Genomic DNA, 14860 nt, shown 5'->3' with positions numbered 1-14860 from the left:
GTGCCGGCTGGCGCACAGCCATACATGCGCAGTGCAGAGCTGGCGCATCAGCGGTAATGTTTCTGTGTGAGCCTCTGCGAGGCTTGCACAGGAATAGGACATGCTGTGATTTGTTTACCGCGCAAGTTTTCACGCAGTCAAATTGCGGCTGTCTGCATAGGATTGCATTATCTAATGTGGAAATTCTTCGTGTGCAGGAGACCTAAGGCTGAAGCTTCACTCACTAATGACAGCCAGGCACCGTCTCTAACCGCCAGGGAAGGAAAAACCTCACATCTTGCCAGTTTAACTTCTTACATGCCATAAACAATAGCAACTGCAACATGCAAGCAGATGATAGGGAGAGGCTACTTCTGTCACCTATCTCAAGGTACCAATGGGTTCCCATGACAGCCTGACAAAGGCCTCTATGCTTGCCATGTAACTCAGCCTATTACATTCCACCTCTGGCAAAGTCTATTAAGCTGCTGTCATAAGCTCAGTAGAATGCACTACATATGTGATGCAGTATACTATCTTAGTGATCGAAAGATTGCATCTGCAAGTACCCTTGGGGGACTAAGAAATATCATAAAACAAAGTTCAATAAAGTTTAATTTAAGGAAAAAAATTCAGTTTAAAGAAAAAATCACATTTTCCCATAAAATTCTGTTTAAAATGGATAAGATGCAAAAAATGTTTTTGAAAAGTAACACATAATAGGTCTTACCGTGTTTATAATGACCTGAACCATGAAAGATTTTGTTATTTATCGCACATGATGAACGCTGTAAAAGTAATTTGAAAAATGTTCGCCTTACAAAAAGGTAATAAAAAGCAACACAAACGTCACACGGACCTCATTATGGTAGCAATAAAAACTACAAGTCCTCCCAGAAAAAACAAGACCTCTCTTAGTTCTGTTGCAGAAAAAAAAATAGCAAGGATCTTGAATGCAGCAATGCAGATTCAATTGTTTTGGTTTTTTTTTAATGTGAAAAAGTATGAAATTAAGAAAAAAAATATATAAAAACTTATTGCAGTAATTATGCTGACCTAATTAAGAAAGTTATCTTTTTTACGGAATAGTGAATGTTGTAAAAAAAACAAACCCAAAAACGGTGGAATTACTGGACCTTTTTTTTCTTCCAATACCCAAAAATGTAATAAAAGTTTTACAACACATTATATGTACCCCAGAGTACGGCCATTAAAAACTATAACTCATCCAGAAAAAACAAGCCCTCATACGGCTGTGTGAGATAGGTTTAGGCCTTGCAATGCAACAATGAAAATCGCTTAGTCGTTAAGGCACAAAATCGGCTGATCACTAAGGGGTTAATCTATTAGATTTTGAAAGTCTTTATTTAAAAATTTTACATTAATGCGTTTTCTTATTTTTTGTAGACAAAATAGAAGATGAGATGGAAATGGCAACAGTTTGTTATCGCCCCGAAGGACTTGAACAACTTGAAGCACAGACAAATTTTTCAAAACGAGAGCTCCAAGTTCTGTACAGGGGGTTTAAAAATGTAAGTTTGTGTTTCATGTGTTATAAAATATAGAACGTTGTCGTGGCGCAATAAAACCGCACTAAGGGATGTTTAAAATGGATATTATTAACCTACCAAAGCAGCAGTCCTCTGATGCACGGATTTTATGTAGGACGGATTTGATAGTAGTTTTAGGGGCTAGAAGTATCAGTCCTATCTAGTTAGGGGATATGTGTGGTCATTAGTGTTTTATGTGCAACTGTTTGTATCCTGTTTATGTTATAAACCCTGTCAAGAGACATTGTGTTTATTGTCTTGAGCCCCAATGCGGGCCATTTTAGGTTTGCATAAATGGTCAACATAATGGGGTGGGGAGTCCAGTGGATGAATGGTAGGCTCCGCTCACCTTGCAGAGAGATGACCGTTGGTCGTACAAATGGCGGGATATGGTACGCTAGCGAGGTTCCGTAAGCTGCTGTTGTTTAGTGGGGTAGCAAGTACAAGAGGTCTGTCAAACAGGTTTGGTGCACCTGATGAATATAAGCTGAGTAAAGCTCTGGAGTCTCAGAGATTGGGTGCAGCCAATAAGTGTAAGCTGCAGAGAGCCTTGGAGCCTTCCTTCCGTGGAAGCAGAGTGAGTCCGGCCAGTTACCTGTTGTATTGCTAGGAGCCTTGTGAGCAGAAGACTGTGAATGCAAATTCTTATGTGATCCCACAACCATGCCAGGGCTACTATGTGCCTAAAGAGAATGTACCTTGATCCCATGTGGGTTGTAGGGCTGTATATATCTGTGTTGACCACCATTCCGTCTCTTACCCTACCTGTTTAAAGGTCTCACATAGTGCAATCATGACAACTCAGTTTTTTAGGAAATCTTCCCTAAAAAAGTGCCCACATTTTTGCTCAAATTCTATAAAACAAAACCTGATGAACATGTTGTGTGCCAGATTTTTACATTTCAGATACATTTTATGCTTCACTAGACAGTTTTGAAAGGTGTCTAGAAAGGGGACATAGTTAATCAAAAGTTGTAATGCAATCCAAATGACTTCTGTTCTTCACAGCCAATACTATGGTCCCCACTGCTGTAGTCCTGGAAATCTATACGGTGATCATGTGCAGTTGATCATTCGTGTGGCCATTGCAGCCAATCAGTGGCCTCAGTGTTCACATGTTGTGCATGATGCCAGTGATCTGCTGCAACAGTCATGTGAACGACGAACAATACAAGACCATTGCAGGAGCTTCCGTGACTGGAGCAGCGGGGACTTGTATTATACTCCCTAACACAGTAGGGCTGATTGAAGCAGGGTTCATATCTGCATCGGAACCTCCGACTTGAGGTTCTTTCACAGATCCGGTTTCAAATACAGCAGTGCTTTTTCTTCCAGCCAGTAACCAGGCAGCTGGGCGGAAAGCAGGCAGACCTCATTATTGTCAATGGGTGCGCCCAGCACTGGTTCCATCCATAGATGGAACCGTTCAGCCACAAGGATTCCCTTTTCCTACTTCCTGAACGGCGTTGGAAAGCGGAATCCAGGAGCAAGTGTGAAACCACCATTACCTGTGTTGTGTTTGCGGTTTTTATGAAACAGGAGCATCTGGTGTAAACCAACTCACAGTGTACGTAATATGCCATTCCACGTATGCTGCAAACACTTCCTGACGTAACTATGTTCCACAGATTCTGTCATGGTAAGGAAGGCTTGTCACCTCTGGAGATGGAATTTTACTTTTCAGGCAATACTCCCATGTCTTTTTTTTAAAAGAGAACCTGTTGGCTTGACCCTGCTGTCCAAGCTGCAGGCATCATGTTGTAGAGCAGGCGCTGAGCAGATGGATAGATTGTTTTGTGGGGAAAGATTCAGTATAGAAGCCTAATCAGATGACCGTGATTTTGTTCTGGGACAAAACAAAACCATTGATTTCAATGGCTTAGATCTGACTGGCGGGATTCTCAGGTGTTAATACTACAAGCAAGAAAAGATAGGGAGCACGCTTCTTCACACTATATTTTAAAACTCAATAGTCCTGATTTGGATAGTCAAATATAGACACTGGTTCATGCTCCAATACGTTCCGTAGCGGTGAGCATATTAGCGCATGCGCCCGTCTGTCTAAGCCCTAACTTGTATTTTATTTAATTATATCTCTACACATTCTGAGGTGAAGAACTTGCACCGAACAGCACCACAGACATCCCGTCCAAGTGCTGTCTAATGTCCAGGAGATCACACAATAAGTGCTATTCCTGTTCAGAAATCAGACAAGAATAGGAAATGCTGCGATTTTGTTTTTATACTCAGACTTTTCGTCTGAGTGAGAAAACACCCTAAGCGTACACTCAATCAAACAAATGGGTGATTTTATAATTAAATAAACTGAGTGCGCGATCTAGAGTAAACAGAGGAGGTTTATGGCCCTTCTAAACAACTACACAAGCGCTGACATCGCTAAGGTCATTAGAGCTGGTACAGAGCATTTAGACGTACATACTTCACCACTAGATTGTTGGCTTCTCACTCAGCGCTTCACCTTCTATGTGAAGGGCCATTAGCGGAGGCCTTGGCAAACTATATTCTGAGAATTCCACCTAAGTAAGAGTAGGAAGGAAAGGAAAAGGGGAGGGTTATCACCTCTGGAGAATGAATCTTTTTATTCTTCAGGCAGTGCTCCCTTGTCTTACGATAGGACTTTACATGCAACAGCTTTTAACCATATTTTTTATGGGCCATTTATATACTTATATAGATTAATGATGTTCTCCCTTAGGCTACCTACAGGGCAAGTGCAATATTGGGCCGAGAACCTTGGCCTGATATCATGCTCACCAACGTGCGTTTTCACGGCAATGCAAGGCATTTTTGTGGACACTGTATTCCAGATGAGGTCTGACTAAGGAAGAGCAGAGAAGATAATTTTTCTTGCTCAGATGTATGACTGTGCATTTCCCCTTGTTAGCTACCATTCTTTTAGTTGCCGCCCACTGTTCAAGCTTTTCTAGATCTTTTTGAATACTCTCTCTATCTTCTCTAATGTGAGCTATCCTTCCTAGCTTTGTGTTGTTGGCAAATTTGATCAGTGTCCCCTCAATTCCCTCTTCTAGATCATTTATAGAATTGTTGAACAACACTGGGCCTAGGACAGAGCCTTGTGGTACCCTACTTGATACATTCTTCCACTTGGCTGTGCAGCCATTTATGACCATTAGAGATGAGCGAGCACACTCGGTTAAGGCAATTACTCGAGCGAGCATCGGTCTTTTCGAGTAACTGCATACTCTTCCGAGAAAATTCAGGGGGGCGGCGGGGGGGGGGGGGGGGGAGAGTGAGAGAGATCCCTCACTCCCGCCTACAAGATTTTTCCCAAGCTGCACTGGTTCTCTGAAATGCGCTACCCTGGACAACTAGGGTATTAGTGTATCTTGATGCCACCAGGAAGAACTGGTGGAGTCAAGATTGACAGGGGGTGACGCCCCCTGTACCTAATTGGTTGCAAACGTGGATGGGCTGCAGGTCCTGGCAGCCCACTAAAGTGATGCTGCAGCTGCAATCTAGGGAGCTGTGCACCTGTATTCCTTGCCAGCCCCGGCTGGAGGGCCTGGTGAAACCCCCTTCCTCGCCATCGAATTGGGGCTGCTGAAACACCCTCCCCGCCGGCCAGCCACAAGAAAAATCCACCCGCACCAATCAACGGAGGCCTGCATCTGCCTTCCTTCGCCGCCACCACTGGAGGCTCGCATTTGCTGTGTTCAAACCAGCTGTCCGCTCCGCGGGCAGAACAAGGCGGCCCGCTGAGTGTCACATCGCACAGCGCCCTCTGCATTAAATAGGCCACAGGTGCGTCCAGCATGTATGGCTGCGGCGCCACTTAGTACCCTCCCCTCTCACCTTCCTTCGGGCTGGTCGGCATGTGGAAGAACACAATGGAGGGCCTGCATGAAGTCATAGACGCCGTATCTGCACAGCATTGGAAGAGCAGGGAGGCAGCAGCGGAGCCAACAGTTCCTGACATCTGGCGCACACTGCTTTAGGAGAGCAGGCAGGCAACAGTGGCGGGGCAGTCTGCGTTACAGGCACCAGCCCGCAAACAGCACAACAAGGAGGACAGCTGGGAGGCCTTGGGACATCCGCTTAACTGTTGCCTGCAGGTGATCAGCACCTAACACACGGAGCCCTCCTATGTGAGTTGCAAAGCCGCTTCTCCATCCACTTTACCTCCATCCACAACCTTAGGTTCTTGAGACAATCAGGAGCTAGGGGTGTGAGAGGGGCATTCCTCCTGTCAAACCCCTAGCTTCCTGGTGGCCTCAAGATACACTAATACCGACAACTAGGGTAATTTCCAACACTCACAGCTTTAAGCGTGCCTTAAAAACACATCTTTTTGGGGAGACCTACCATATTCCCTAATCAAAACTCTTTCCTGTCTAGCCTGCCCCTACACTCTTTCTTGAAAACCTGAGCCCCTTCTTTCCACTGCATCCCCCACAATCCACCATACCTCTTATCATTTTATTTACAAACACAGCTGCTTATGTATGTGTATATGCATAGAAACCTATCTGTATACTTACTTGTAGTCAGTAAGCTTTTACGAGCAGCGACCTCACTCCTATTGTTCAAGATGTGCACTGGTTTATTATTGGATGTTATGATCTATTTTGTGTATATTTTTCCCAATTTGTAAAGCGCTGTGGAATATGTTGGCTATTGTTGCTATTGAACAGCTGCATTGTTCTCGGAGCTTTCAGCTGGTGTCCCCGCTGAGAACTGCCAGCGGGATACCAGCTGAAAGAATACTATCAGCGCCACCCACTAAGAAAATCAGTGTTCTGATAACAGTCATTGGTGATTTCTAGCTTGCTAGGAATCAGGGATGAGTACACGAAAAGAGCACGATGTCCATGCATTTAGACACAACAGTTATCGCTCATAAGATGGCTTTTGAGCGATAATCGTTGTGTCTAAATGGGCCTTAATATTCTCCACATTCCTTATCTGTTTAGTTACTCTTCTTCATACCCTTTCCAATTATAGGGCATCCTTGCTATGCTAATTCTATAGTTAACCAGCACTCAAACACAAAGGAATGGAGAAAAAATAAAAAGTTAATATATATATATATATATATAATAAAAAAGAAGAAAAAGATGTAATGTTGCTGATATGATGCTTGACCTGCTGAATCTGCTCTTCCCAAGAGAGGGCCAAGAGTTACAATAAATAGAACAGAGCATCTCCCATAGGATAGCACAGTTTGTTTAAAACAGTAAAAATGGAAATATAAAGAGAGATGTTACATGGCACTTCCAATGCAGGCAGAAAAATACACCAACCAGCAGCAGCAAAGTTTTGGCTCTACATTAGATCCTTTTCCACGTATTCACTCTAATGTTGAGACCAAATGTTGCTGTTGCTGATTGGTGTAATTTACTGCCTGGAATAAATTTTGCCATTTTTGGAATGCTGACATCCATATCATTTTTCTTGTGCTTGGGTCTGATCCAGCCAGTATTGCATCCACCATGATACTGGTGCTGTTCTCTTTATACCCACGCATTTCTTCATCACAACTTCATAGGGGATAAGGTGACCTAATCCATCATTATCATGTATAACATCCCCTCCTCTTAATTGGTCATAGTCTTCGCTCAGCACATTCCTATTTACCTGTCAGCTGATTTCTGCTGCCCGATCTGAGAACAGAATATCATAGAGGAAGATATGTTGAGCTCTGTGACATGTAGGTTTCTAAGCAAGGTTTTGCAAAGTACCTAGGAAGTACAATGAGAGTCCTGCTCACCCCACCCACACAGACTAACAGCTTTCCTTGTTTTGGTGTAATTATACTATGAAAGCTGTCAATCAGCCTGTGGGAGGGGTCACTGCCTCTTTAATTTGCTGTTCACTGCCTGTTGTCAAGTGGTGCCACTCTTTAGTAAGAAATAAAGACTGATAATAAAAATGTGAAGGAGGGTAATGACTCATGCTACCCATAGAAGGAATACAGAGAGGAGAGGAAGAGAGATAGACATTCACAAACAGATGTGACTGTAGCTAATGGTCGAGTGATTTACAACTACTGAAATCACTTCTACACTGTTCAGTACTTCTCCAATGTATCCATGATTGTGTCATTTTTGTGTATGTGTTACAAAGAGTAAGCAAGCAGAATCCACTATTTAGCCCGCGTGCTGCTGTGTGGAGTGTATAGAGACAGCATATCAGGTCAGAAACAACTGAGAATTACAGATACAGCCTGCAGAGGGGATAAATGTAGGATACCAAAGTCTAATGAAAATCTGCAGCATTTACAGCAACAGTGAAAGAGATTAGATTTGTACAATTCTCATCTAAAACACCACAGAAAAAATCCAGAGCAGATTTGACCTGTGCAAATCTTAAAGGCCCATTCTGGTGAAAACACATTTTCCTTTTCTGTATCCCTTACCTGATTGTGTCTCACACTCTGGATGCCTTCAAAGTAATCACTTCCATGCACGGCAGCCTGCTGTCTGATGCTTATCAAGCAAGCACTATCTTGATGCTGAAATTTGCCCCTGCTTTCTCTTTCCCATTCTGTGCCATCAGTTCCATGATGCATCAGCACAACATCACATGAGCAGTTTGGGCCTGCACCATCTCTGCATTCTGGGAGGACAGTGTGATTATCACTACTCTGTATATTCACCTAAATAAGCTACAAGCCATAAGTATACAGTCAGGAGGATGAACTGTAATATCCTTTAGTATGACTGTGTGACAGGAGCCTCTAATCATCATGAGTAACTGTGATAGAAGTTTATGTGTCCCTTTCTAAAGCGCTTCCATGGTAGGATCCATAAAGAAATAACTAAATAAGGTAATACTAGTCCACTTATATATAGTGGGGGGCTAGTTACATAATACGTGAACAAAAACACCAGAGTGGCCCTTCAAATGGGCTGCATGCCAGTTGATGTTGCAGATTCTTATGTAAAATCTACTACAACCCCTGTTAACACGGCAGTAAGGGTAAAACGCTGCATGGGTCACATATGGTGGCAAAACTGTACTGCACATAACAGCATATCTCACGCAGTCCAAGCATTGATTTGAATGAATGCTGCCATCTAGAGATGAGCGAGTATACTCGCTAAGGCACATTACTTGAGCGAGTAGTGCCTTAGCCGAGTATCTCCCCGCTCGTCTCTAAAGATACGGGGGCCGGCGGGGAGCAGCGGGGGAGAGTGAGGAGGAACGGAGATCTCCCCCCCCCCCCCCCCGCTTCCCCCTGCTCCCCACCGCAACTCACCTGTCAGTAATGTGCCTTAGCGAGTATACTCGCTCATCTCTACTGCCATCCAATAGGTGGCGCTGCAGAGGTATTGTTCCATCTCACTTATTTGCATATTACCCAGAGGAGCATGAATGGCCTTATAAGTCTTCTCACTCACCTTTTTGGTGCTCTCCCTAAGGAGTGATGTTACCCCTCCCAACCCACATCATAGGCCTGTCACTAGCCAAGCCAGGATCCTACCTCAAACTGATAAGGCGCAAAAACCCTGAAACAGCTGTCTGTATTTTGATTTTGGCTTGGTTCTCATTTCCCAATCATTGCTCTACAGACCTGTATAAAGGGTCAAGCATTGATTTGAATGAATGCTGCCATCCAATAGGTGGTGCTGCAGAGGTATTCTTCTATTTCCCTTATTTGCATATTACCCAGAGGAGCATGGATGGCCTTATAAGTCTTCTTACTCACCTTCTTGGTGCTCTCCCTAAGGAGTGATGTTACCCCTCCCGACCAACTAGGGAGAGTCATGGTTGCCCGAGGTTCCTGATGTGGGGGTCGCACTCATCAGAGTGAGTATACCGTTTTTAGGTGGGGTCTCCTTGCATTGGTAGGTTAGGGTTAGATTTTACTTTCTCCCCTCGTTTTGGTTTTGTTATATTCATATTTTTCTATCCATGCTAGTATATTGTGTGTATATATCCATTCCTTTAGGACAATATATTACATCGGATCAGGACAAGATGTTTTGCGTCCAGCTTGGATGTAACAAGATAATACTTATTATGTTCCACTTGTTTTGTAGGTTACGATAATTCTTTAATTCTCGGGAATAGCTGACAGACCAAGAATTCCATCCGACCTTTCATTCTCTTTGTCAGCAGTGTTTTAAGAACCAATAAAGCGACGCAGTTCATGACAGTCTGGGGTGCAACAACAGTCCTATTAAACGTTTCTTTTTATTTATACTCAAAGAAGGATTTTGTATAAACATTATACAGGTATATAAAACATAAACTCCACTTGGCTAACTCCTCGCAGTCTGACTCAAGTTTCTCCATCAAATTGCTTCTTCTGCAGCATGTTCCCACCGGTCATGGAAGGGTATATATATATATATATATATATATATATATATATATATATATATATATATAGTTCTATTTCAATTGATACATATAAAACATCACCAGTAGAGATGAGCGAGCACACTCGCTAAGGGCAATCACTCGAGCGAGCATTGTCCTTAGCGAGTACCTGCCCGCTCGGAAGAAAAGATTCGGGTGCCGGCAGGGGGCTGGGAGCGGCGGGGGAGAGCAGGGGGGAATGGAGGGGAGATCTCTCTCTCCCCCCCCCGCTTCCTCCTGCTGACTGCCGCAACTCACCGCTCACCCGTGCCGGCACCCAAATCTTTTCTTCCGAGCGGGCAGGTACTCGCTAAGGACAATGCTCGCTCGAGTAATTGTCCTTAGCGAGTATGCTTGCTCATCTCTAATCACCAGAGCTAAAATAAAATGAGTCTTCACACATGTCAATGTGAACCTCACCTTCTACATACTCATCGAGAAAAGAGAATATATTAAATATGATGCCACTTCATTTACTAATTAGTATATCTCCCAGGACGTGGTCGCACACATCCCTCCACTGATAAATTCAGCCGGTTTAATGCAAAGCACATGACTCTATAAATCATATTCACGCCCATGTTGTGAGTACGTAAGCGAAATTCACCTTCAACACATAAAGGGGACTATATTATTTGTTTAAAAATGTTTTTCGCTCTAAGGCCACTCTCACACATCTGTTTTTTACCACGATTACTGTGGTGTTTTGAACACCATGGTAATTACAGTGTAACACTCAATCGCGGCATTTTTTAGCGCTGCAATTTTCGAACGCTGTCTGCTCTGTTTTGCTGCAGTTAATGCACCTCATCGCCCATCACAAAGATGGGGTGCGCTAAAACCCGCTGTCGGAGGCAGTAACTTACATCCAAAAACAGCAGTAAGATCGCGGCTAAACACCGAGATCGCAATCACGACGATTTGCCACGGCATGTGTGAGAGTAGCCCGAGTCTAAATATAAAGGGGTTGTCCAGTTACTGTACAAGACCTTTGCAATAGGATTCCTTGTGTGAAAATAATAAACAAAAATATACTTTACCATCCGTGACAGATGGGATCCAGCGCTGCAGTCCGCTGCGGTTTTAGGGTTTGTTGTGATGAATGAGGTTACAGGAAATCACATGACCTGGTATTGGCACTCAAATCCTGAGCACTATAATGCCAGGAGAACGGGCAATGATGCTGCAGTCTCTCATTGGCAGTCACCTGATTTCCTGTGATGTCATCTGTCATAGGAATCACCAGGACCACAGCGGGCTGCAGCGCTGGATCCCAGCGGCTGTGGGAGGGTAAGTAAGTATAATTCTGTTTGTTATTTCCACACAGGGAGTCCTATTGATAAGGTGTTGTACAGTAACCAGAAAACCCCTTCAAATCTCTGTGGTGGAGTGTTCGCACAATGAAGACCTATTCATCTACTCCTTACTAATCTCCCTTTTTTATCAGCACCCTACCAATGATATAGCATCAATTCTATACCCCCAAATCTTAATCCCTTCATGGATCAACTATATTTCTTGGTTCATACTCAAGACTTACCTGAATATTGTGTAATGGTCTTCCATGCAGGTTTTGAGTTTATGCATAATCCTGCCCACATACTAGTGGCTGCGAGGGCATTCCAGCAGGTATGTACATCAGTACTCTCACAGGTTATGTTGCCTTTTACTTTAAACCCAGCTACTGCAGAGTGTGGGGTAAAGGTGACCAAGCTTCTCAGGCTCTTGTCCCCTAAATTGTGGCATCCTTTATAGAAACAACATGGAGCACATTTCTTCTTCTGAGCCCAGTGTCCTTTAACAGCACCTGTCATGAGATAGAAGCTGCGGGGCTTTTCTAAAGTTTTTTCTTATACTTACCCTCCTTCACCCAGAAGGACTCTACATAGCTGCATCTTCTGTGTCAAGTAGGCTGTCCTACGTCACTCATTGAGAGGGAGGACTTGTTCACGCAGGAGAGAATCTCGTGGGAGTTTTGTGCATTGCGAGACGCACAAGAATTGCACAAATATGAACTCCATTCTTTGAATAGAGTTATTCATATGAGAGATTATTTTCCCTCTCAGCGATGCTGCAAGGATAAAAATCACAGCTCATTGGTTTCATTGGGACCATAAAAGACATCACATGGCACTTGCATGCCATGTGATGTGCATGTGAGTGCGGTGCAACATTTCCCATTAAAAACAGTGGGGAACACTTGCGATCCTCTGACACGGGTGATACAGGCGCCTGAGAATCGCAATTTCATAGAAGTGATGCAAGGAGTGTTTGAATGAAATGACTTTCTCAGCCTGATATTGTGGTCACCCATCTGAATGTAGCCTGAGAGTGAACAGAAGGGACTGCTCACTTGATACATCGAGTGCTTGGAGCTACAAAGAGAAGATACAAGTGAAGGATGGTAAATATAAAAAAACAAACAGATAAACAGAGGCATAGAGACTAGTGATGAGCGAGTACCTGCCCGCTCGAGAGAAAAGGTTCGGCTGCCGGCGGTGGGGGAGAGCGGGGAGGAACGGAGGGGAGATCCCTCTCTCCCTCTTTCCCCCCCCGCTCCCCCTGCTCACTGCCGCAACTCACCTGTCAACCACGCCGGCAGCCGAACCTTTTCTCTCGAGCAGGCAGGTACTCGCTAAGGGCAATGCTCGCTCGAGCAATTGCCCTTAGTGAGTATGCTCGCTCATCACTAATAGAGACCCATCATTACAGGTCCTCTTTAAATTTGGCTCTTGTATATAAACAATTGATGATTTATTGAAAATATCACCATGCTGTATGAGATCACCCTTCAAAACCCGGAAGTGTGGAGTGCATTTTTTAAAACATTAGTATTTATTCCATTATTGGTAATAAATGAGAACTGCCTGTTAGAGATGAGCGAGCACACTCGGATAAGGCAGTTACTCGAGCGAGCATCTCTCTTCTCGAGTAACTGCATTCTCGTGCGAGCAGGCTCAGGGGGGGCGGCGGGGGTGAGCGAGGGGCGGGGGGGGGAGAGATCTCTCCCACTTTTCCTACGCCGCCCCCCTCCCCCCCCCCCCCCGAGCCTGCTCGGACGAGAATGCAGTTACTCGAGAAGAGCGATGCTCACGCGTACATATGCCATGCCTTCTTTAATTTTTTTCTAAAATTCTGCTTTCCTGCTGTCACCGGGTCTGTGCCGCTGATCCGGACGGCTTCCATTGGCTTCAATGGGAGCCGCCTGTGCGGGAGAACCGCATAAAAATGGAGCATGCTGCGGTTGCTTTCACACACATGCAATCTGCATGCTGGGGGAAAATGACATCACAGGTATTTAATTACCTGCGGGTGCCCAATGATTCCCTATGGGCGAGGATCGCACACGTGAGAGACCTGTGTGGATTTTGCAAATCAATTTATGCCGTGGACATGAGGCCTTATTGGTTGGTTTTATTGTAACTTCAGGTTTTGTTTTGAAAATATTCTCCTATATGCTTAACTTTGATACATCTTCAAACTCATAGTCTCAATCTCTCGTTAAAAACATATTTTAAGCTTTCATATGATCATTACTCCCATTTTTAGGATTAAAGGGGGTGTCCAAGATGTTTTTTTCCTAAAACCCCTTCTATAAATTAACATACTCTCCTCTCCAGGCTCCCTGCATCTCCTGCGCTGTTGCCTGGTCCTCCTGGCCTGTTGATTGTTTACAGGCTGCAGTGAGACTGTGTGCAGATGTCACAGGCTGTTTCAGGCAATGACAGGGCTCAGCGATTGAGCGCTGAGGTCTTTCATTGGCTGCAGCACACTCTGACGTCCCGTAAACAGGCTCCTGCAGCCTGTAAACATGACATCAGCGGGGAGACCTGGGAGCTAGAGGAGCTCAGTATATAACTCTTTTTGTTATTTTATGGCAGGAGGAACCGTTGTAAAGAAAAAAAATATTTAGAACCTCCTCCTCCTTAAATGTAAGATTTTTCTTTAAGCTCAGTGTGGGCAAAGCGAGCTAAATCACTTTTTAGTACATTTCTATCTGGTGCATTATTTGTTAAAAAGTACTTTTTCACTTTGTGGACATCAGTAAAAGCCTCACATGTATGTATCTCCACATCAAGCGGAAATTTCAGATTCTTCCTTAACCCCTTTCCTCCCCATGACGTAAGGGTACGTCATGGGAGCGTGGTACTTCCCGCAAAATGACGTACCCTTACATCATAGGGATAGCGTGAAATCATAACAGATCACTAGTAGCTGGCCTCCCGCTGCGACAGCGGGGAGCATCAGAGATGCGCCCACCCGCTGTTAAGCCCTTCCCTGCTGCGATCTAAGTGCACTCCCTTTGTGACTTCAGCCAGCTCTCGCGTTAAGATCGTGAAAGCCCGGCTGGTTGCTATGGCAACAGGACGTCAGATACTGGCGTCCTGTATTGCCATTGCCTAAGATCGCTATAATAAGCTATAAGGCATGGCAGAAGAGATCGCTATAATAAGTGATAAGGCATGCCATGCCTTATCGTAGTGATCATTAGTGCTGCAGTGTAAGTTCCTCAGAGGGACACAGATGGTGTAAAAAGAAGAGCAAAATAAAGTACAAAAAATAAAAATGTAAAAAAAAATGTTAAAAAACCCTTTTTTATGCTTTTTCCTCATATAAGCATAAAGAAAAACCCACATATTTGGTATCGACGCGTCCGTAACGATGCGTACAATAAATTGAACATGCTTTTTATCCTGCGTGACAAAAAGCGTTAAAAAAATGCTAAAAAACAAATTTTTAGCATTTTGCCTCCCAAAAAACGCAATAAAAGTGATTTAAAAAACGTATGTACCCCAAAATGGTACCAATAAAAACTACAGCCCATCTCGCAAAAAATAAACCCCCTTAGAGATCAGTCAATGGAAAAATAAAAAAAATTATAGGACTTTAAATGCAGCGATTTAGAAAAAAAAATAATTTCCAAAAAAGGGGTTTTATTGTGAAAAAGTGGAAAACTCTAAAAGAAATATAAGAATTTTGGCATC

General features: G+C 43.8%; 1 protein-coding gene across 3 annotated transcripts in view; it reads left to right on the top strand.

Moving 5' to 3' along the window:
• Window positions 1-14860, top strand: part of KCNIP1 (potassium voltage-gated channel interacting protein 1) — a 342826-nt gene that overhangs the window by 295379 nt on the left and 32587 nt on the right. For all 3 annotated transcript variants that reach the window (XM_066591093.1, XM_066591092.1, XM_066591091.1), the window contains one exon: window positions 1387-1511. In XM_066591093.1, coding sequence (XP_066447190.1) covers window positions 1404-1511 — 108 coding nt within the window. In that variant the 5' untranslated portion in view covers window positions 1387-1403. The remainder of the gene's footprint in view (window positions 1-1386; window positions 1512-14860) is intronic.

This window comes from Eleutherodactylus coqui, chromosome 2 (genome assembly GCF_035609145.1).
Source record: "Eleutherodactylus coqui strain aEleCoq1 chromosome 2, aEleCoq1.hap1, whole genome shotgun sequence".
Taxonomy (NCBI): Eukaryota; Metazoa; Chordata; class Amphibia; order Anura; family Eleutherodactylidae; genus Eleutherodactylus; species Eleutherodactylus coqui.
Note: the sequence above shows the minus strand (reverse complement) of the source record. Positions and strands in the feature narration are given on the sequence as shown.